General features: G+C 40.0%; 1 protein-coding gene across 3 annotated transcripts; it reads left to right on the top strand.

Moving 5' to 3' along the window:
• The first annotated feature begins 1,347 nt into the window (after positions 1–1,347).
• rer1 (retention in endoplasmic reticulum sorting receptor 1) lies at positions 1,348–21,420 on the top strand. Of its 3 annotated transcripts, XM_029664253.2 has the most exons (8): positions 7,538–7,742; positions 9,800–9,885; positions 10,130–10,234; positions 10,832–10,928; positions 11,996–12,074; positions 15,309–15,444; positions 18,979–19,033; positions 20,908–21,420. In XM_029664253.2, exons 1-8 carry the CDS (start codon positions 7,568–7,570, stop codon positions 20,916–20,918), a joined length of 744 nt encoding a protein of 247 aa, XP_029520113.1. In that variant the 5' UTR covers positions 7,538–7,567; the 3' UTR covers positions 20,919–21,420. The 3 variants fall into 3 exon arrangements, with proteins under 3 accessions (XP_029520114.1, XP_029520113.1, XP_029520112.1); XM_029664254.2 differs by lacking the exon at positions 7,538–7,742 and adding an exon at positions 1,348–1,454 and having other exon boundaries at positions 18,979–21,420; XM_029664252.2 differs by having other exon boundaries at positions 18,979–21,420.
• Positions 21,421–21,783: the final 363 nt, after the last annotated feature.

Below are 21,783 nucleotides of genomic sequence, written 5' to 3'. Positions count from 1 at the left end.
AGGCACTACAGAGTGTAGTGCGTATGGCCCTGTACATGACTGGAGCCAAGCTTCCTGCCATCCAGGACCTCTACATTAGGCAGAGGAAGACGGCAAGCGGTACCGGAGCGTCAAGTCTTGATCCAAGAGGCTTCTAAACAGCTTCTACCTCCAAGCCATAAGACTCCCAAACATCTAATCAAATGGCTACCCAGACTCTTTGCACTGCGCCCCCCCCCCCTTCAACACCGCTGCTGTTCTCTGTTGTTATCATCCATGAATAGTCACTTTAATAACACTACCTACATGTACATATTACCTCAACTAACCGGTACCCCCCCTGTATAGTCTCGCTATTGTTATATTTTACTGCTACTGTTTAATTACTTGTTTCTTTTTTAAACTACATTTTTGGTTAGGGGCTTGTAAGTAAGCATTTCACTCTAAGGTCTACACCTGATGTATTCGGCGCTTTCCTCTCAGGCAACTGAGTTAGGAAGGATGCCTGTATCTTTGTAGTGACTGGGTGTATTGATACACCATCCAAAGTGTAATTAATAACTTCACCATGCTCAAAGGGATACTCAATGTCTGTTTTTTTTTTACACATCTACCAATAGGTTCCCTTCTTTATGAGGCATTGGAAAACTTCTCTGGTCTTTGTGGTTGAATCTGTTTTTGAAATTCACTGTTCGACTGAAGGATCTTACATATAATTGTATGTGTGGAGTACATAGATGAGGTTGTCATTCAAAAATCATGTTAAACACTATTATTGCACACATAGAGTCCATGGAATGTATGTGTCTTGTTAAGTAAAGTTTTTCTCCTGAAGTTATTTAGGCTTGCCGTGACAAAAGGTTCGACTCAATACATTTCAGTTTTTAATTTTTAATTAAATGTTAAAAAATTTCAAAAATCATAATTCCACTTTAACATTATGGGGTATGTGTGTAAGCAGGTGACACAATATCTCGAATTAATCTTTATTAAATTCAAGATGTAACACAACAAAATGTGGAATAAGTCAAGGGGTGTGAATACTTTCTGAAGGCACTTATTTCTAGAGAGACTTAATAAGTAGGCTATTTAATTTGGAGCATTATCTTAGGCTACAGACATAAAATAGTACGTGAGTTGAAAGTAAATGTGTAACTGGAAAAAAAAGCGAAATTATTATTGTGTCATATATAATTGTAGTTAATATTTTGCCATTGTCTTTTCAATGTTTAATTTGCCGGAGGCCTGGCAAAAATGCCACTAAAACCCCAGTGTAACTACCATAGAAATATAATCCATTGATCCATAGATTCTATTTCTATTGAATCTATCACATTGGTCCAGCGTTTTCGAAGCTCTTCTAATCTTGCCTGCCGTACTTTCGAGCGAGTCCTCGCGGAAGTACTGACGTGTTCATACGTCATTAGCCGGCCCAGCACGAGAGGTAGTTAGTAGTGACACAGCGGCAGAATCAGGTAAGAAAAACCTGTCTTGCAGTATTTTGTCTATCAGTAGGACTGTGAACATATGTTCTCGAGTTTAAGTGGAATCTAGGAGACCAATACCGAAATAATATTTCAATTGAATGAATCTCTAAATATGGTAACGAGAGGCTATATGCCTATGCTAGCTAGCGAGAAAGAGCTCGGTTCCTAACCGGAAGTGAGTTGTCAAATTCACGAAATTATAGCTGGTGGTTGTAGTTCAATTTCCAACTGATTTGTAGCCTTCAAAACGACAAGATTGACATTAAGGACTACACTTTCCATCTTTCTGATAGCAGGGGTTAACAAGTAACTGTTTGATTCCCGCTGCACCTTATGGGAAGTAGAGTGAAAACATAAGTGTTTTACCACACACTGCTAATGAAAGATGGTTGCTTAAACTACACAAACCAGAAATGGGTTGTTTAGGGAAGAACATCACTAATTCGCTAGATATTTTTTTGTAAAGTTAGCTAATTTGCTAGCAACACTCACCCTACTTGAAAAACAGAAACATAACATTGAATATGAAAATAATAGCTAATAGTAACTAACCACAACAATGATCTGATATTTTAGCTAGGTATTCAAAATTGCGTTATGAATAATCACACTTCATTGCTAAACATTTAACGTTACTGTAGCTAGCTTTCCAATCCCACACTATAAATGGGTTGTTGGCTAGATGGCTGGCTAGCTATCTACTGCATTTGCTGGTTGGCTAGCTCGCTTGCTATTAGCTAGCCTACCATTACACGATTCAGCGTTGGAGAGCAAATAATAGCTATCTGTCAGCTATTTATCAAGTATATGGTCGTATCAGCCAACTTGAACTTAGTCTCACAATAATTGGATAGCCAATCAACAACAACATGCCATTTGACATGAACTGGAAAATGAAACTCTTCTATCGATTTTGGATGGGAAGTGTTGGAATAGTGGTAGCTAAGCTAGGTCAATTAGCCTAGTGTTTCCCAACCCTGGTCATCGAGTACCCCAAACAGTACACCGTTTTGTTGTAGCCCTTCACAAAAACCCAACGTTCAACTCATTGAGGGCTTGATGATTAGTTGAATCAGGTATCACGGGTTAAAATAAACCGTTTATGTTGGGTACTTGAGGACCAGGGTTGGGAAACACTGAATTAGCCTACAGTATGTTGATGTAGCCCAACCGATCGCGGACACTATTACTACGTTTGTCTTCTGCGTCCAGCTGGTTATACAATGTCTGTCGCCCAGTGACCGGCTCGTATATAAACATCCTTAATTCAGGCTGCAAAGGCATCAGTTTCCTCCTTAACTCGGTCTAAAAAAAACAGGGACATATGTGTACTGTTTTAATAAAACACCATTTTCCACCACCATGCTAGAGTGGCAGGGATTGACGTTTAAAGCTTCACAATGGAGAAATCGCTCCGCCATTTCCTGGTTACTAAAATTCTAATAGTTCACCTAATTTCAGTTTGTGACAACAAGCATGTATAGTGTAGATAATCATTGTACCATCTAAACCGCTGTGAAATATATTTTCCATAACCAAAACTATTGTATTTACAGCTGTTTGAAGCTAGTGTACAAAACTGAAAGTAAAAGACTCAACTAAACTTAAGAACGGGAAGCATAAAAGTAGTGTACATAAGACAGATCTATGGCTTCTTAGACTTGCTTTCAATCAGTGACAGATCTGTAACTCGGTTATGTTGAGCATGTTCAACTTGCCCGACTGCCATACATTTTTTTAATCACCTTCCCAATGTGGAAACCTCAGAGCAGGTTCAACTTGTGCGACTGCTCAGTTCACTTGCCCTAGATGGGCATAAACTGCTTCTAGAAATAGAAATCCCCAATCACCACACATTTTGAGGAAAATGAAAACATGCCAGTTTGTCACTTTCATGAGGTTGGAGTCATGGACACTGGTTTTTCATTGCACTCTAGATCAGAAGGTTGCGTGTTCGAAGCCAGTCATGGACACTGTTTTTTTGGGGGGGTGAACCCTATCCTATCCCAAACCATTTGGGGGGGTGAACCCTATCCCAAACCATTTGGGGGGGTGAACCCTATCCCAAACCAAACCATTTGGAATGGGTGCCTAAATGTAATCTTTTAACCCTATCCCAAACATGTTAACTTAAAATTTGACATTTGAAGAAATTAAACGATATATAGCAGCAGGAACAACAAACACTTACATTTTGGAGCAACTTCAACGTTTGACTTTTGGAGAACGTCTTCGCGAGATTGGCGTGGTTATGTGATATACTTGTCAGTAGCGTCTCAAGTCAACTTCTGAGCGAGCTTGACTGTCCAGTTGGCTACATTAGTTTTTGTTATCCGTAAAGAAATGTATTCTTAAAATAACAATGCTTGGTAGTTAGAACAACTACCAAGCATTGTTATTTTAAGAATACATTTCTTTACGGATAACAAAAACTAATGTAGCCAACTGGACAGTCAGGCTCACTCAGAAGTGTTCGGCTGTGGTAATTTCAAGAATCCAAAATGTAACAGGGTTTCCATCATTTGGAAAGATGCAAGCAGTGGTTGGCGCCTATTCAAAACTCAAAATACTATCGTACAATTACTACATTATGTTAATCACATTACCTTTATATTAGAATGTAAGCCTATACTAGTGCTCACACTGTCTGTTTTTCTTAGAGGCAACAGAATAGAGTTCTTCGAACTCTCATGTGTCTGTGTGGGGGGAGAGAGAGAAGCCTCTAAGATTTAACATTGACAGTAGATTTACGATGGCTTGGTGATAAGACAAAATTCCATGATTAGTGTCTGTGGGTCTCCCTGGCACCGACAGACAGGCACAATCTCCAGTTTATTTAAGGACCTTATGTCTGCTGCATTAGTATTTCTGTATAAGCAAGCAGTAAATTAACTAGAGACAGATATTTGGTGCCATGTAAATCTTGAATTATTTTGCATGAGCGCAAAATGTACCTTTTGTGTAAATTCTCTCATCTGTGAATTGTCATGAATATCCAGGAGGATGGACTTTGCTATAAAATGCTGTGGCGTAGTCCTGCTGGTTGGGCTCTCAACGAATACCCTACGTTGACAAGCTCCATTACTCCAGTAATTAAATAATAAAGTTTGATTGTTTTGAAGAAATCTAAAAGTCTCTCCTTGTGATTAGAATAATTCTACGACAATACGATGTAAAACCACCGCAGGACAATTACCGGAAGGTCTGTGTATGTAGTAGAGGTCGACCGATTAATCGGAATGGTCGATTCATTAGGGCCGATTTCAAGACTTCATAACAATCAGAAATATTTTTTGGATGCCGATTAAAAAAATATATATATATATATTTGTTTTACACCTTTATTTAATCTTTATTAACTAGGCAATTCAGTTAAGAAAATATTCTTATTTTCAATGACAGCCTAGGAACGGTGGGTTAACTGCCTTGTTCAGGGACAGAACGACAGATTTTTACTTTCTCAGCTCGGGGATTCAATCTTGCAACCTTACAGTTAACTAGTCCAACGCTCTAACCACCTGCCTCTCATTGCATTCCACGAAGAGCATGCCTGTAACGCTAATGCAGTAAACCAAGGTAAGTTGCTAGCTAGCATTAAACTTATCTTATAAAAAACAATCAATCAATCATAATCACTAGTTAACTACACATGGTTGATATTACTAGTTTATCTAGCGTGTCCTGCGCTGCATATAATCGATGCGGTGCGTATTTGCGAAAAAGGACTGTCGTTGCTCCAATGTGTACCTAACCATAAACATCAATGCCTTTCTTAAAATCAATACACATAAGTATATATCTTTAAACCTGCATATTTAGCTAAAAGAAAGCCAGGTTAGCAGGCAATATTAACCAGGTGAAATTGTGTCACTTCTCTTGCGTTCATTGCACGCAGAGTCAGTGTATATGCAACAGTTTGGGCTGCCTAATTTGCCAGAATTGTACGTAATTATGACATAACATTGAAGGTTGTGCAATGTAACAGGAATATTTAGACTTATGGATGCCACACCTTAGATAAAATACGGAACGGTTCCGTATTTCACTGAAAGAATAAACGTCTTGTTTTCGAGATGATAGTTTCCGGATTCGACCATATTAATGACCTAAGGCTCGTATTTCTGTGTGTTATTCTGTTATAACTAAGTCTATGATTTGATAGAGCAGTCTGACTGAGCAGTGGTAGGCACCAGCAGGCTCGTAAGCATTCATTCAAACAGCACTTTCGTGCGGTTGACAGCAGCTCTTCGCAATGCTTCAAGCATTGCGCTGTTTATGACTTCAAGCTTATCAATTCCCGAGATTAGGCTGGTGTAACCGATGTGAAATGGCTAGCTAGTTAGCGGGGTGCATGCTAATAGTGTTTCAAATGTCACTCGCTCTGAGACTTGGAGTGGTTGCTCCCCTTGCTCTGCATGGGTGGCTGTTATCGATGTGTTCCTGGTTCAAGCCCAGGTAGGAGCGAGGAGAGGGACGGAAGCTATACTGTTACACTGGCAATACTAAAGTGCCTATAAGAACGAACATCCAATAGTCAAAGGTATATGAAATACAAATGGTATAGAGAGAAATAGTCCTATAATTCCTATAATAACTACAACCTAAAACTTCTTACCTGGGATTATTGAAGACTCATGTTAAAAGGAACCACCAGCTTTCATATGTTCTCATGTTCTGAGCAAGGAACTTAAACGTTAGCTTTATTACATGGCACATATTGCACTTTTACTTCTCCAACACTTTGTTTTTGCATTATTTAAACCAAATTGAACATGTTTCATTATTTATTTGAGGCTAAATTGATTTTATTGATGTATTATATTAAGTTAACATAAGTGTTCATTCAGTATTGTTGTAATTGTCATTATTACAAATAAATAAATAAATAAAAATTGGCCAGCTTTTTTTGGTCCTCCAATAATCGGTATCGGCGTTGAAAAATCATAATCGGTCGACCTCTAGTATGTAGCAAGCATTTCACACCAGAGGACAACGAGAGGGTTAGGCAGGCCAAATTGATGGGTGGTGATTTAACAGGACAACGTATTTTGTCCAACTCTAAATTCAACACAGGCATACCCCTGCCATTCCAAAGAACATTGCCCAAGCAACAAAGCCAGCAAAACAGGATGTCATTAAGAAGCACAAGACAAGGTTCTCAAATTAAAACATCATTGCCCATGTTATTGTAAATTAAATGTGTATATTATTCTCTATAAACAAATCAATCCAAACAAGCTTTAATGGCTGTACTAGGCATATCCGCTGTGTGAATATGAGCTGTATTATTGAACATCTATATTATGAGCAATAATGATTTAGGGTTGGTCGATATTACAATAGTATCGTCTATCAAGGATGATTGACAGTCATCGTCTAGTGACGACATCGTGATGTGACAGACGATACCTAACCTATTCCAGCGTGACTGGCCTCAAGCAGTAAAGAGTAGAGTGGAGTCAGGCAGTGCACAGCAGGACAGCGCATGGGTGTCATTCCGAGTCAATTTTTTATATTCTGATTTGCTATAGCCCATTCCAATTAATGTTATATTTACAGTATGCAAGAGCACAATGTAGACATGGCTAAGTTTCACCAAAGCAGTGCTAAATGTCCGGTCAATTTAATTATTTAAAAAATATATATCTTTCTCCAATAGTGGATGATTTCTCCCACCGTGCTATTTCATGATCAAACAAGGAATTTATTTAATGGAGTTCTAGGCTATCTCAAAGTTTTACGTTGTTTTTGAATAACCTACAAATATGGTAGGCCAAAGGTAATCTTGAGAGAGCAAGAACAAACAATAGCAAGATGGGAAAAGTCTCATGAGAAATTTGAACAAACCTTACAGTTAAGCAAAGCATTATATGACAGAAATGCTTAATGCATATGAGGCCAGACAAAAATATTGCCCAACCCTGATACTGATATCTCCACCAACTTCTGGTAAATCAATAGTGTATACACAAAACAAAGGGGGTTTATAGTACAACTAAAGTAAATAAGTAGCTAAGTGATTCCTTATTGAGGCTACTCGTTTTACTCAAGATGTACTGATCTGATAGTGATACAACCAATCAAATAAAGACAAAGAATTCATGCCGTTTCCAGATTTTATTGCACGCTATTACAATTCCTCCAGCACATCATCAACCTCGACGAAGCCTCTTTACTTCCCATCAGGAGATCACGAATCCTCCCAACCACACAGGCAGGCAAAACCAGTCTGTTGTTTTTCCGTTGCACCCATTCCAGGAAGAAAGGAAAAAAACGGTAGGCATGTGATATTTTCTGAAAGAAAAAAAGGAATAATCAGATTTGTTGTTAGGGTAGACTGTACTCCAACATTTGTAAACAGCACTGGTAAATGTAGCCAATACGATGGTAAAGTGATCTAACGTTAATTATAAACTGGGTGGTTCGAGCCCTGAATGCTGATTGGCTGACAGCCGTGGTATCAGACCGTATACCACGGTTATGACAAAACGTTTATTTTTACTGCTCCAATTAGGTTGGTAACCAGTTTATAATAGCAATAAGGCACCTCAGGGGTTTGTGATATATGGCCAATAGGGGTGTATCCAGGTGCGTTGCGTCGTGCATAAGAACAGCCTTTAGCCGTGGTATATTGGGGGGGCCATATTGCTTAGTCTACTATGACGACGCCAATATAAACAAGATGTCGAGAGATTACCATAGCAAGCTACAGGAGACTCATTCATATAGCTGTTATAGATATTATGGTGGGAGCACATTCAGCAGCCAAATATAAAACAATTCAAGTCAGTGTTGCAATGGTTGTACTTTAGAAACAAGGCTATGTCAATGTGCTAGCTCTGGATGTATAAACAAACCAGGCAGAACTCGATCTAGTAACGATAGCCAAACTAATGCTACACAACCACAATGCACACATCAGCACTAATGTTATGAAATTATGCAGATATAAAAACAATAGCTGGAGCAAAACACTTGCTCTGTTATCTGTCCTCTTGGCCCCGCTGGTTCAGGCTTTCTTCTCCAGTTTATTTTCGGGAGTACTGTCTCAAGGCTGTTAAACTAAGAAAGCCCACGTTTTCCGATTCCCAGCATTCGGGAGTGGGACAAGTCGAGATCAGGAAATCAACCTCACTCCCTAAACCTTGTTGTAGTTTTGAAATAACACGATTACCCCCCAAATGCATAAAATCTGGTAACTAACGATACCTGAAAATAAAACGATCTAGAAGAAAAAGAAACGCACACCTATTAAGACGAGGTGCTGGCTAGCAGAGTAGAAACTTGAAAATAAAAGAGAGTCGCACACTCTAGGAGCTCAGATGTAAAAATTTAATACCAACGTTTCGACAGCCAAGCTGTCTTCATCAGGGTATGATGAACTAACGATACCTAGCTTTTGATCTACAGAACACATTTGGAAGTAGTTTTCACATTCCTGCATGTTTGTAACGTGATCTGGACGATGATTTTTAGGCCAAAAATGTCCGGAACGTTCCTTTTAAGGAGGAAACCGATGCCGTTGCTGCCTGAATGAAGGACATTTTTTATGTACGAGACAGTCACTGGAGGACACGAGTGTATAGCCGGCTGGGCACATTCAAGTCGGACGCAGGTGACAAACTACGTAAAAGGAATAAAAATGCAATCTGGTGGCCGGTTGGGCTAATGTTGATGTAGCTTCGTTGTCGCTCTGTGTATTGTTGCCATGTTATTACCGGTAATGTAGAAGAGGACTGCAACTGAAGAAATAAACTAGCTAGCTATATATTAAACGACTACTGAAGCCTACATGTAAGGATGATATTGGTGTTCATTACTATTTGACACATTTCTTTGAGTTATAGGCATAATATCCCCAGTCTCATCTTCCCACACATTATTTACTTGCAGCAAATGGAACAACTAAACTAGCTTTATCAAGCACCGCCAGGCAAGATTTTTCAAACACAAAGTCTGAGTTAGCAGGGCTCTACGCTGACTTAAAAACATTTTTTACAAGGAGTACGTGTAAATTGAAGAGCACACTTCAAATATTTTTCATTAAGAAGCCTTTTTTTTTTAGTAATGGCGCAAGCATGGTGGTGTATCTGCTCTTGTGTATTCTCCATGGCACTCGGGCTGCGGTACAATGAAGTAATCATTGCAACAATTATCATCTGGGCTAATTTCTTTTCTAGGAGCTCTGGTGCTCCTAAATAAAATAAAAAATCTAGGTCGCACAGCAAAATATTTAGGTGCATATTCAAGTAAAATGGTCGCACTGTAGAGCCCTGGGTGGTGAAGTCTGTTCAAGGAATACCTGTTAACAACTATTTTCTCTCCTTCCATAGACATAATGTCAGAAGGGGACAGTGTTGGTGAATCGATCCATGGGAAACCATCCACAATTGGCAGCTTCTTCACACGGGTTGGACAGGTACTGCTGCCGGGGCCTTTAGTTGGTCTCGTCAAGAGGAAAGCGAAATAGGCTAAACCAAATAGAACTCTGCACCACTGTATTGATGAAGATAAACATTGGACCCACTGTCACGATGGTGCCACAGAAAGACTAGAATTTCCACTTCAGATAAGACGATGTTAAAACAGTGCTTTATCTAATGGTTACAGTTGTTCTCCTGGTAATGGTTGTGCGCTGTGTCTCTGGTTGGTGTCTTTTCCAGATCTATCAGTCATGGCTAGACAAGTCAACGCCGTTCTCCATAGGGCGATGGGGAGTCACTCTTTCTCTAACGGCCATCTACATGATCAGAGTGTACATATTACAGGTAGAGCCACACACCACACTCAGGGCTTATCCTGAGCCCTATTCAGGAGAGTGCAATAGAACACTCCACATAGAAATGCCATGAGCAAAGCTGATATAATTCCTTCCTCCATATGTCAAAAAGGCACGTCTGTTCTGCACACTATATTTATATCGGAACGTTCCACAACATTGTGCCCTACTGAATACGCACCTAACTTCTTTAAAGGTGGCCGTGGCAATGTGACACTTCATCAGACACAGTGGCACAACTTTCTCCTTACAGGCGTAAACAGTCAAAGTAAAATCTGCCAAGATGTTGGCATGCCTCAGGCAAGAGAGCATGTTTGGAAGAGCCTATAAATGGCTTGTCAGATTTGAATTCTGTTATACTATGATAACGTTAAATGAAGACATTTTGGGGGCATCTAACTGTGTGAAGGTGTACTGTTTTCTTTTAGACTAGTATTGCTCCAGATATTTTCACCTCAGTCAGTGATGCATTTGCAAATTGAATTACGGAATATACATTTTTACGCTTATTTAATTTACAGTTTGCAGGTGGGAATGCATGACATTCAAATCAACACTAATATGAGGTTTTCTCTGCTCCCTCCAGGGTTGGTATATTGTAACATATGCTCTGGGAATCTATCATCTTAACCTGTTCATCGCTTTTCTATCACCAAAAGTGGATCCATCAATGCTTGACGAAGGCAAGTTCGAGTTCACTGAACCACGCCACATTCCTTTGGCTGCGGTCATGTTCAAGATGTTTACTTTTCCTCCATAAAACCATGTCTAGGAGTGCCTTCTAGTGCTCACTCTTCACTAAGACACAATCAAAAATATCTTGGTGCTCAGACTCCATGGTGCGGCTAGAGAGTTTGTTTTAAAAAAAGCTTTTACTAGGGGTGCATCTTTGGCTTTCAAGCCAACTCGATATCTCATCTTAATACACTGGGGTATACAATTAAAAAAAGATACCTTATAGTTTGGGAAGACTCAATACTATACGGTTTAGTTCAATGCAATTACATTTTTATTTGCAGTCTGGATAATTCATCCTTGTTAATGACTAGACAAAGACTATATAAAACATAATTACCAAATTACCCATTATTTCGAAAAACAGCCTATAGCCCAATGGCAAACTACAAAATTAGATCCCAAAATTCAGAAAGAGGTGCATGTTTAGTACAGTTCGGTGTACTTACATGTAGTATTGTGGATAACGATTGGTTGGTTTACCTTGCCCTTGGGAAAGTGAAAGGGGGACACCAAGTCAGTTGTACAACTGAATGCATTAAACCCTTTGTCACGCCTACTAATTTAAAATGGGGGATGCACTGGTTAAGTGGGGTCTATTTGATGTGTGTTAATTACTGACATTGCTGCTGCAAGGTGTGAATTTCTTTACTGAAAGGATTTGGACTGAATTGGGGGGGGCATCATCTCATACCAGTTTTTAGAAGCACTCTACACTAGAGAAACAAGTTATCGGAGAGCTCTTTTGCTTCCAGTGTGGTGAGAGTAACAAAGAAAGGGTTCTCTTTGAAAGCTCTTTGGTTGCTATGTAAATACTATTTTAACACCTTTTTAGTGACATTTTGGTATTTAAAACAGAATGCAAAGTTTTTACCCCAGTATTCTTATTGGGACGCCGTTGGGATCAGTTTTCTAAATCTGTAGTCACTGTTCTTGTTTTGAATCCATTTGATTTGGCTCGGAACGTGACCACTGATCCTTGTTGTAACCTCGCTCCTCCTCCACTCACCTATAGATGAGGGCCCGGCGCTCCCCACCAAGCAGAACGAGGAGTTCCGCCCATTCATCAGGAGGTTGCCCGAATTCAAATTCTGGTGAGAGCCCCCAATCACCGTCATCTACCCAGCCTGGCCTTTCACTGAACTGGGTTGAGCCACAGTCTTGTGCATGCATCATTTGTGCTCCCTTGTCCTAACATCCTACCACAGTCTCCTGTTTGAATATTCTTTCATCAATCATTCACCAATGGTTACAATATGTTTTTTGGGGGGGAACATTTGCATGGAAGTTAATTTTGTGGGGTCAGCAACACATCATAATGCACAAAATCAATGCACTATAATACATTACAATAAAGTGAGAACACGCATATTCACATAGTACACTGTGACATGTACAATACTGTCTGACCATGTATGTGTGTTGTGTCCTATGTCCAGCTATAGCCTGGTTCACAGAAAATAAGCTCCTGCACACTGCCCTTGCAAAGTATCACTCCTTTTATTCTGTTCACCAAGTAGCTCGCTCACCCTCCAATGTGAAGATGTTCTTGGCTTGTGAAAGTATACTTCCTGAAGGATGCTGCACTAGGATGGCTATATAGACTTTTACTGGAAAGCTTTGTTGTACATACTCTCCTTACTATCAAGGCTATATGTGGATATAGCATACAGTGCCTTCAAAGTATTCAGACCCCTTTTCGTTACGTTACAGCCTCATTCTAAAATGGATTAAATAAAAAGAAATACTCAGCAATCTACACACCCCGTCATGACAAAGCGAAAACAGGTTTAGACATTTTTGCAAATGTATTAAAAATAAAACACCTTATTTACATACAGTGGCAAGAAAAAGTATGTGAAAACTTTGGAATTACCTGGATTTCTGCATAAATTGGTCCAAATTTGATCTGATCATCTAAGTCACAACAATAGACACACAGTGTGCTTAAACTAATAACACACACATTATTGTATTTTTCTTGTCTATATTGAATACATAATTTAAACATTGACAGTGTAGGTTGGGGAAAAAGTTTGTGAACCCCAAAAGCTAATTGGGGTCTGCTAACCTGGAGTCCAATCAATGAGAAAAGATTGGAGATGTTGGTTAGAGCTGTCCTGCCTTGTAAAAAAAAAAAAACACAAAATTTGAGTTTGCTATTCACAGGAAGCATTGCCTAATGTGAACCATGCCTCGATCAAAAGAGATCTCATAAGACCTAAGATTAAGAATGGTTGACTTACATAAAGCTGGAAAGGGTTACAAAAGTATCTCTAAAAGCCTTGATGTTCACGGTAAGACAAATTGTCTATAAATGAAGAAAGTTAAGCACGGTTGCTAATCTCTCTAGGAGTGGCCGTCCTGCCAATGTACATTTTGCTGGATAATGTAAGGCTATCTGTCTGCCAATTGAAGCTCAATTTGAAGTTCGATGGTGCAACAGGACATCGACCCAAAACACAGAAGTAAATCCAAAACAGAAGTAAATCAACAATAGTATGGCTTCCACAGACGAAAATACGCCTTCTGGAGTGGCCCTGTCAGAGTCCTGACCTCAACCCGATTGAGATGCTGTGGCATGACCTGAAGATAGCAGTTCACACCAGACATCCCAAGAATATTCCTGAACTGAAACAGTTTTGTAAAGAGGAATAGTCAAAAATGTATCCTGATCGTTGTGCAGGTCTGATCTGCAACTACAGAAAACTTTTGGTTGAGGGTATTGCTGCCAAAGGAGGATCAACCAGTTATTAAATCCAAGGGTTCACATACTTTTTTGAATGTCTAAATGGTGTGTTCAATAAAGACATGAAAATGTATAATTATTTATTAGTTGAAGCAGACTGTGTTTGTTGTTGTGACTTGGATGAAGATCAGATCTAGACCGGGCGGCCTAGATCTGGCCGTCCGGCCAAACTGAGCAGTCGGGGAGAAGGGCCTTGGTCAGGGAGGTGACCAAGAACCCGATGGTCACTGACAGAGCTCTCTCTGTGGAGATGGGAGAAACTCCAAGCGGGCTGTCTTGCCTTTTATGGAGGAGTGGCTTCGTCTGGCCACGCTACCATAAAAGCCTGGTTGTTGGAGTGCAGTAGAAATGGTTGTTCTTGTTGGAGTGAGGCAGATCACAATCATTTCTGCAGCACTCCAGCAATCAGGCCTTTATGGTAGAGTGGCCAGACGGAAGTCACTCCTCAGTAAAAGGCACATGAAAGCCCGCTTGGAGTTTGCCAAAAGGAACTTTAAGACTCAAACCATGAGAAACAAGATTTAACTATTTGGAATGAAATGTCAAGCGTCACGTCTGGAGGAAACCTGGCACCATCCCTACGGTGAAACATGGTGGTGGCAGGATCATGCTGTGGGGATGTTTTTCAGCGGCAGTCAGTGGGAGACTAGTCACTATCGAGGCAAAGATGAACGGAGCAAAGTACAGAGAGATCCTTGATGAAAACCTGCTCCATAGCGCTCAGGACCTCGGACTGGGGCGAAGGTTCGCCTTCCAACAGGACAACGTCCTCTAAGCACACAGCCAAGACAACGCAGCAGTGGGACAAGTCTCTGAATGTCCTTGAGCCCGGATTTGAACCCGATTGAACATCTCTGGAGAGACCTGATAATAGCTGTGCAGCAACACTCCCCATCCAACCTGACAGAGCTTGAGAGGATCTGCATAGAAAAATGGGAGAAACTGCTCAAATAGAGGTGTATCAAGCTTGTAGCATCATGCCCAAGAAGACTCAATGCTGTAATCGCTGCCAAAGGGGCTTCAACAAAGAGTATGGTCTGAATACTTATGTAAATGTGATATTCCAGTTTATTTTACTTAGCGAAAGAAAAAAATACAGTTTTTGCTTTGTCAGTATGGGATATTGTGTGTAGATTGATGAGGTGGGGGGGGGGGGGACAATTTAATACATTTTAGAATAAGGTTGTAACGTAACAAAATGTGGAAATAGTGAAGGGGTCTGAATACTGTCTTCAGACCCCTTGACTTGGTGTCACTGACTGATATGTTGTTGTCCATACCTATGATGATCGGAAACAGAAAACTCTGGTGGTTAGCTTTGTGGTATCCTTCTGGGCTCGTATTCACAAAGAGTCTCAGACTACGAGAGCTGATCCAGTTTTGCATTTTAGATCATAATTATATGCATCGACGGGACCTGATCCTAGATCATCTGTGACGCTTTGTGAATATGGGTCCTGTTTTTTTTTTTTTGACAACTGTTTATGGCCATGAGTGTGAAATTCCAACTACAATTATTTCCCCAACTACTACACATCCTTATTGTATGTTTTATGTCGGTTCCTTTTTTTGTCTGCAGGCATTCGGCAACAAAAGGCATCGTCATTGCCATGATTTGCACATTCTTCGAAGCCTTCAATGTGCCTGTGTTCTGGCCCATACTCGTAATGTACTTCATCATGCTTTTCTGCATCACCATGAAGAGGCAGATCAAGGTATGGGAACCCCAGTGACACTGCTACTGACTGCATGATAGTCGTATCAGATGCGTCATAGCTAGATATACAGTCGCTAGTGAAAGTCTACACCCCTTGCACAGTCATCACATTTTGCTGCCTTGAAATTCATTCTAAAAAGGGAATACGTTTATTCTTTTTCCTACCGATCTACACAACCAACTCTACTTTTCTTTTTTTAAATGAAGAAAATTATAGAACATTTTCCCAATTGATTTATTTACAAAAATTAAACGAAGATGTCTTTATTGCTTTTGTCTTCACACACCCCAACCAACTTTGTACAACTCTTAGGGCAACATTTAACAACTTCTTGTGTATCCCTTTTACATTCATACCCGTAAATGGGTTGAAAGTGGCAGATTTAGGTACTGATAAACAGCTAAATTGGTACGCAGTGGTTGTACAGTAAAAAGCTTTACATGATGTCAGAGCTCAGGGTCTCTGCTACACAGCTCTGTATGGGTTTTGACTGGCAGATGTTCTGAATTTGAGCACCTCGTGCAACAAGACGTTGCCCCCATCCCTTCCGCTAATTGGGCAACTTTTGCTAATGTTTTTACGGAAATTCTGTAAATGAAGAGGGCTATGTATTTTGAAAGATGAGACGTTGAGGATGATAATAAATACCGCTTTTATGTCATACAAGCAAGCCAAACACCTGTGAGTCCAAATGTGCACTTCACATTTCCATAGCATAAAACTCATGTCATATACAGTGCCAACGTTTATGATCACTATGTTGGATGTACAGTTACAAGATGACATGGCATCATACCGTGGGTTGTTTTGGACAGAATGAGCCCATGTTTGTCTATTGTGTCTAACTTGCCGTGCACACGCACCTGAATGCACTCATGACTCCTTTCTACACGCTCCAAAATGACAATCTGTTTCTCTGAATTGAATTGTGAGCGGCTAACACTGTAGTATCGTATTTTGTAACTTAGCTAGTCATGTTGGCAATAGAGCAAGCTTTCAAATGATGCTCATCTGACCCAGATTGCTATTTACTGTATAATGGACCGTTTTTGGATTGCGTGAACAGTAATTGTGTGATATTGGGGATCCAGGGTTGTGTTCCAATCAAAACATCTACAAGTGTGCTTGCCCCCAGACAGCTTCTACCCCCACAGCCATAAGACTGCTAAATAGACAATTAATGGGACCCAAACTATCTATACTTACTCTGTCCTGCACTGACTCTACGCACACTTACTAGACTGTATATACACACTCACTCACACAAACTACATTGATACTCCCACAGAAAACCTAGGTATTCCTCTTCTCCAGATGGGATTGTGCATTGTGATGGCGATTGCATCGTCTGTGACTCTAATGGGTCGGTAAGCAAATTGAAGTGGGTCTAGGGTGTCAGGTAAGGTAGAGGTGATATGATCCTTGACTAGTCTCAAAGCACTTCATGATGACAGAAGTGAGTGCTACGGGGCGATTAGTCGTTTAGTTCACTTACCTTTTGCTTTCTTGGGTACATGAACAATGTTGGACGTGTTGAAGCATGTGGGGACAACAGACTGTGATATGGAGAGATTGAATATGTCCGTAAACACTCCAGCCAGCTGGTCTGCGCATGCTCTGAGGACGCGGCTAGGGATGCCGTCTTGGCCGGCAGCCTTACGCGGGTTAACACGCTTAAATGTGTTTCTCATGTCAGCCACAGAGAAGGAGAGCCCACCATCCTTGGTAGCGGGCTGCGTTGGCACTGTGTTATCCTCAAAGCGGGCGAAGAAGGTGTTTTAGCTTGTCCGGAAGCAAGACGTCAGTGTCCGGGACGTGGCTGGTTTTCCCTTTGTAATCTGTGATTGACCGTAGACCCTGCCACATACTTCTCGTGTCTGAGCCTTTGAATTGTGACTCCACTTTGTCTATACTGACCTTTTGCCTGTTTGATTGCCTTACGGAGGGAATAACTACACTATTGGTATTCGGCTATATTCCCAGTCATCTTGACATGGTTAAATGCGATGGTTCGCGCTTTCAGTTTTACGCGAATGCTGCCATCTATGCACGGTTTCTGGTTAGGGTAGGTTTTAATAGTCACAGTGGGTACAATATCTGCTATACACTTCCTGATAAACTCAGTCACCATATTCATGTATTCGTCTGTTGTTCTCAGAGGCTACCTGGAACATTTCGCTGTCTGCGTGATCAAAACAATCTTGAAGCGTGGATTCCAATTGGTCCGACCAGCGTTGAACAGTCCTTAGCATGGGTGCTCCCTGTTTTGAGTTTCTGCCTTTCGGAAGTGAGGAGCAAAATGGATTCGTGATCACATTTTCCAAAGGGAGGGCGGGGGAGGGCCTTGTAGGCATCCCGGAAGTTGGAGTAGCAGTGGTCCAAGTGTGTTTGTTTTTTTATCAGCGCGAGTACTACAGTCAATGTGTTGATAGAACTTCAGTAATATTTTCCTAAAATTTGCTTTGTTAAAATCCCCAGCTACAATAAATGCAGCCTTAGGATATGTGGTTTCCAGTTTGCATAAAGTCCAGTGAAGTTCTTTGAGGGCCGTCGTGGTATCGGCTTGAGGGGGATTATACACAGCGGTGACTACCACCGAAGAGAATTCTCTTGGGAGGTAATACGGTCTGCATTTTATTGTGAGGTATTCTAGGTTGGGTGAACAAAAGGACTTGAGTTCCTGTATGTTATCACAATCACACCATGAGTAGTTAATCATACACCCTCACCCTTCTTCTTCCCGGAGAGATATTTATTCCTGTCTGCCCGATGAACTGAGAACCCAGCTGGCTCAATGGACTCAGACAGTATATCCCAAGAGAGCCATGTTTCCATGGAACTGAGTATGTTACAATCCCTGATGTCTCTCTGGAAGGAAATGCTCGCCCTTAGCTCATCAACTTTATCCAGAGACTGAACATTAGCAAGTAATATACTCGGAAGCGGTGGGTGGTGTGCGCACCTCCTGAGTCAGACTAAAAGTTCACTAGAAGCTAGAAGCATGGCAGCCCTGTCCGTCAGCGCCATATACAATCCATGTCTCATTTGTCTCAAGGCTTGAAACATCCTTCTTTAACCTGTCTCATTCTCTTCATCTATACTGATTTGGATATAACAAGTGACATCAATAAGGGTTCATAGCTTTCACCTGGTCATGGAAAGAGCAGGTGTTCCTAATGTTTTGTACAGTCAGTTGCCCTACGAATTGTGCAAAGTTGGTAAAATCTTATTCAACATGATTCACAGCTGTAATGGCTGCAAAATATGTATTCCACCGAGTCTTCACTCTGGGGTGTGAAGACCTACACAATCAAGACATCTTTTTTTTTTTTTTATGTATTAATTTGGAATATTTTCTTAAATTTTTCTTTCACTTTCAGAATGTGTAGGTTGTGTACATGTGTAGGATTTGTTTTTAAATGTAATACATTTTCATTTTTAAAGCAGTAAAATGTGAACTGTGCTGTGACTTTCACTATTACTTTCTTTGAATTACAATGTGGCTAACTCAGTCTTTTCTCCTACTTCCAGCATATGGTCAAGTATAGATACCTACCCTTCACGCACGGGAAGAGGACTTACAGAGGCAAGGAAGACACAGGGAAACCTTTTGCTAGTTAAAATAACCTCCCCACCCCCCTTCCCCCATTTTGAAAATTAAAAGTTGTGGAAAAAGAGTATATGGTGGGGAACAGGGGTCAATGATTGTCTGTGAGGGGATTGAAAAAAAAAAAAGAGAAATGGGAAAAGAGTTTTGATCCAAAATGGTGACAGTGATGGATGTTATTAGTGCTGAGGATTGCTGTAGTCACAAGAAAACTCTGCCTTTGGTTATTATGGGGATATGAGTCAGTGAGCCATCTTGCAGCCGCGGGATAACATTGTCTTAAGTCAGTGGATGAAACGCAGTGTCGCCCTTTGCCTTGTAACCCCATGGGGTAAGTATAAACTCTGCTAGAGGGGGCGGCACTGGATGAATTTCAGTAGAAATTTCAGTTGTGGATTCTTAACGACTATCCCTTTTCAACTGCTGTGCACTGCTCTGTCTCCAAGCAAAGTAACTACTTTTGATTGAAGACTTGGTACCTACTCGTTTATAACGTGTAATTATGGGAAGTCTTTAGGTTTAGATTGAAATAACGATAAGATGTAACATTTTGAAATTGAAGTAAATATGAAATATTTAAATTGATGAATGATGTGTCTCTGAGATCAAGTGTATTTTTGTGCCGGCTTGAACCCCCCAACCTAAATTTGTCCACTGTATTTTAATGCAGTTACTTTTCAATGACTGGTTATGCTTCACTTGAACAAGGATTCACTAACTACATACAATACCTATCATACTGTAACTATTCAGAACCATAATCCAACCATCTCTTTATGGCAAAAGCAGTGATTTATGTATAGGAGGTTGGCTAGATAACAAGTCAGCTAAGAGTGCAAATCACTGCATGGCCAAGACTGAGTTAGTGTACTCTCCAGAGAATAAACCATCATGGAGGATTATGAAATGTTTCATGTCATGTTTTTTTTAAGACATTATGTACAGTGAGGTTTAAGAATGCCTCGTTCAAGTTAAGTGTGGCTGATTTTTATTAAAATGTGTTCTTGTTTTGCCCTATGTAGCCATATAATCCCTTTTTGTGTTTAGTCCATCTGCTTTCCCATCATGTCAAAAGACGCTTTGCTTGTACAGTTGAAGATAAATATAATACTGTGTCATTCAGCACTCCTGGAAACTAAATGATAGAGAGTACTTTATGGAGGTGGCATCTAGCTATGGACGAGCCAATCAAGTTAAACCTCAGATTTTTGCGATGCGCCCCCCTGTGAATATAATTTAAAATAGTTCATTTTTCGAGTTTAGATTTCTTAAAGTAACTGTCCAGTGTTTCCAGATTTCTATGAAATATGACCTATAATTAATTACAATAAGGGTGAAATAGTTTTCCTTCCAAAAAATGGTTATTAAATATGTAAAACAGTACATTTTCTGTGTTGAAATGGTGTGGGCATATCCCAACAGAATGGTGTGGGCGTATACTGGTCATAAAAAATGTGAATTCAAGTAGACCGCTGATTGGCCAGCTCCTCCTCAGGAGGATGACAACATCCTCCATGAGGAAATGGCTAGTATTTTTTTTTAAAGGTGTGTATGACACAAGTTTGAGGTGTGGTTTTTGAAGTGTATGGGTATAGAAGGAGACGTCAACATTATTTGTGTATGAGTTAACAGAAAAGTTAGATTTTCTCTGGACAGTTACTTTAAAATGTACTTTATTATAGAATAATAATGAAATACCTTCTACACTGAGGCCAACTGTTTAGAAACTGGGGTCCATTCCATGCAAATATAGCAGTCTTGATAAACTCATATTCTGTATTTTACTTTAGACATATGTGGTAATCTACTAATCATTCCAAACAAAAATATTTTCTCTCTCTCTTCTTTTGCAGAGGAAACATAAGAAAATTGAGATTGAGAGCTTTTAATGTAACAAATGGATGAAGGGGGTTGTGAACACTTTTTTTCTTTTTGGCCCCCACCCCTCACATTTTTGGGCATTTTTATCACTATGCCGGTCGGGTATCTAATGAAAAGTGTGCAGTAGTATTTTTGGTAACCAGAGAGACATTTTGGAAAACCTTTGATCAGCCCTGTAAAGAAGGATCAGACTTTTTTTCCCCCTGTCAAAGTACATCATGTTTCCAAGAGTTGTCTTGTGGATTTATATATATGGCAAAGATAACATTTGTTTAGAGATTATTTTGAACATGTTATTTTTTCTTCGAACATTATAGGCTACTATTTCCAAGTGTTCAATTTATCATATGCCATAAAAAAAAAATGAATGAAAACAAAACCTGGTAAAATTGGATTCTAGATTTATAAACACTTTCTCAAGAAAGAGATTGCATGTTCTTGTTTTTTCTTGTGCTGCAATTATAAACAAAACTTGATTTTAATAACTTTAAGTGTATTTTTTTCACTCCAATTGCTATTAAAGAAACTGTGTCCCTTCTAATGAGGTGGCTGTTTCTGCTTCATGTTTTGGGACCGCTGACATTTTGTCAACGTTCATCCATATCTGCTTTTTAGAAATAACTATTACATTGCTACATGTGTATTACTGTATGAGGTATATTGTGTATCTATACACTGACACAACTTGTGTTTGGAAAACAAGTCCATTAATCATTGCGCAAATGTTACATTTGCAGAAAGGATGGAGCTAGTCATGGTACATTTGACCCACCAGGGTAGGGTTGGACAGTGAAATCAATCAATGCTCTCGGTGCCAACTCCTTTACCACACCATTCATCCTTTAAAC

The sequence above is a fragment of the Oncorhynchus nerka genome, linkage group LG7 (assembly GCF_034236695.1).
Source record: "Oncorhynchus nerka isolate Pitt River linkage group LG7, Oner_Uvic_2.0, whole genome shotgun sequence".
Lineage (NCBI taxonomy): Eukaryota > Metazoa > Chordata > Actinopteri > Salmoniformes > Salmonidae > Oncorhynchus > Oncorhynchus nerka.
The sequence above is the reverse complement of the archived record's forward strand: the minus strand, read 5'-3'. Positions and strand labels throughout refer to the sequence as shown.

What these genes read in the sequence shown, in the direction of transcription:
- rer1 (XM_029664252.2), top strand. Translation starts at nt 7,568, where the DNA reads ATGCCGTTTCCAGATTTTATTGCACGCTATTACAATTCCTCCAGCACA. An exon ending in TCTTCACACGGGTTGGACAG is followed by an intron (nt 9,886 to 10,129) that starts GTACTGCTGCCG and finishes TGTCTTTTCCAG; the next exon opens with ATCTATCAGTCATGGCTAGA. An exon ending in TCAGAGTGTACATATTACAG is followed by an intron (nt 10,235 to 10,831) that starts GTAGAGCCACAC and finishes TGCTCCCTCCAG; the next exon opens with GGTTGGTATATTGTAACATA.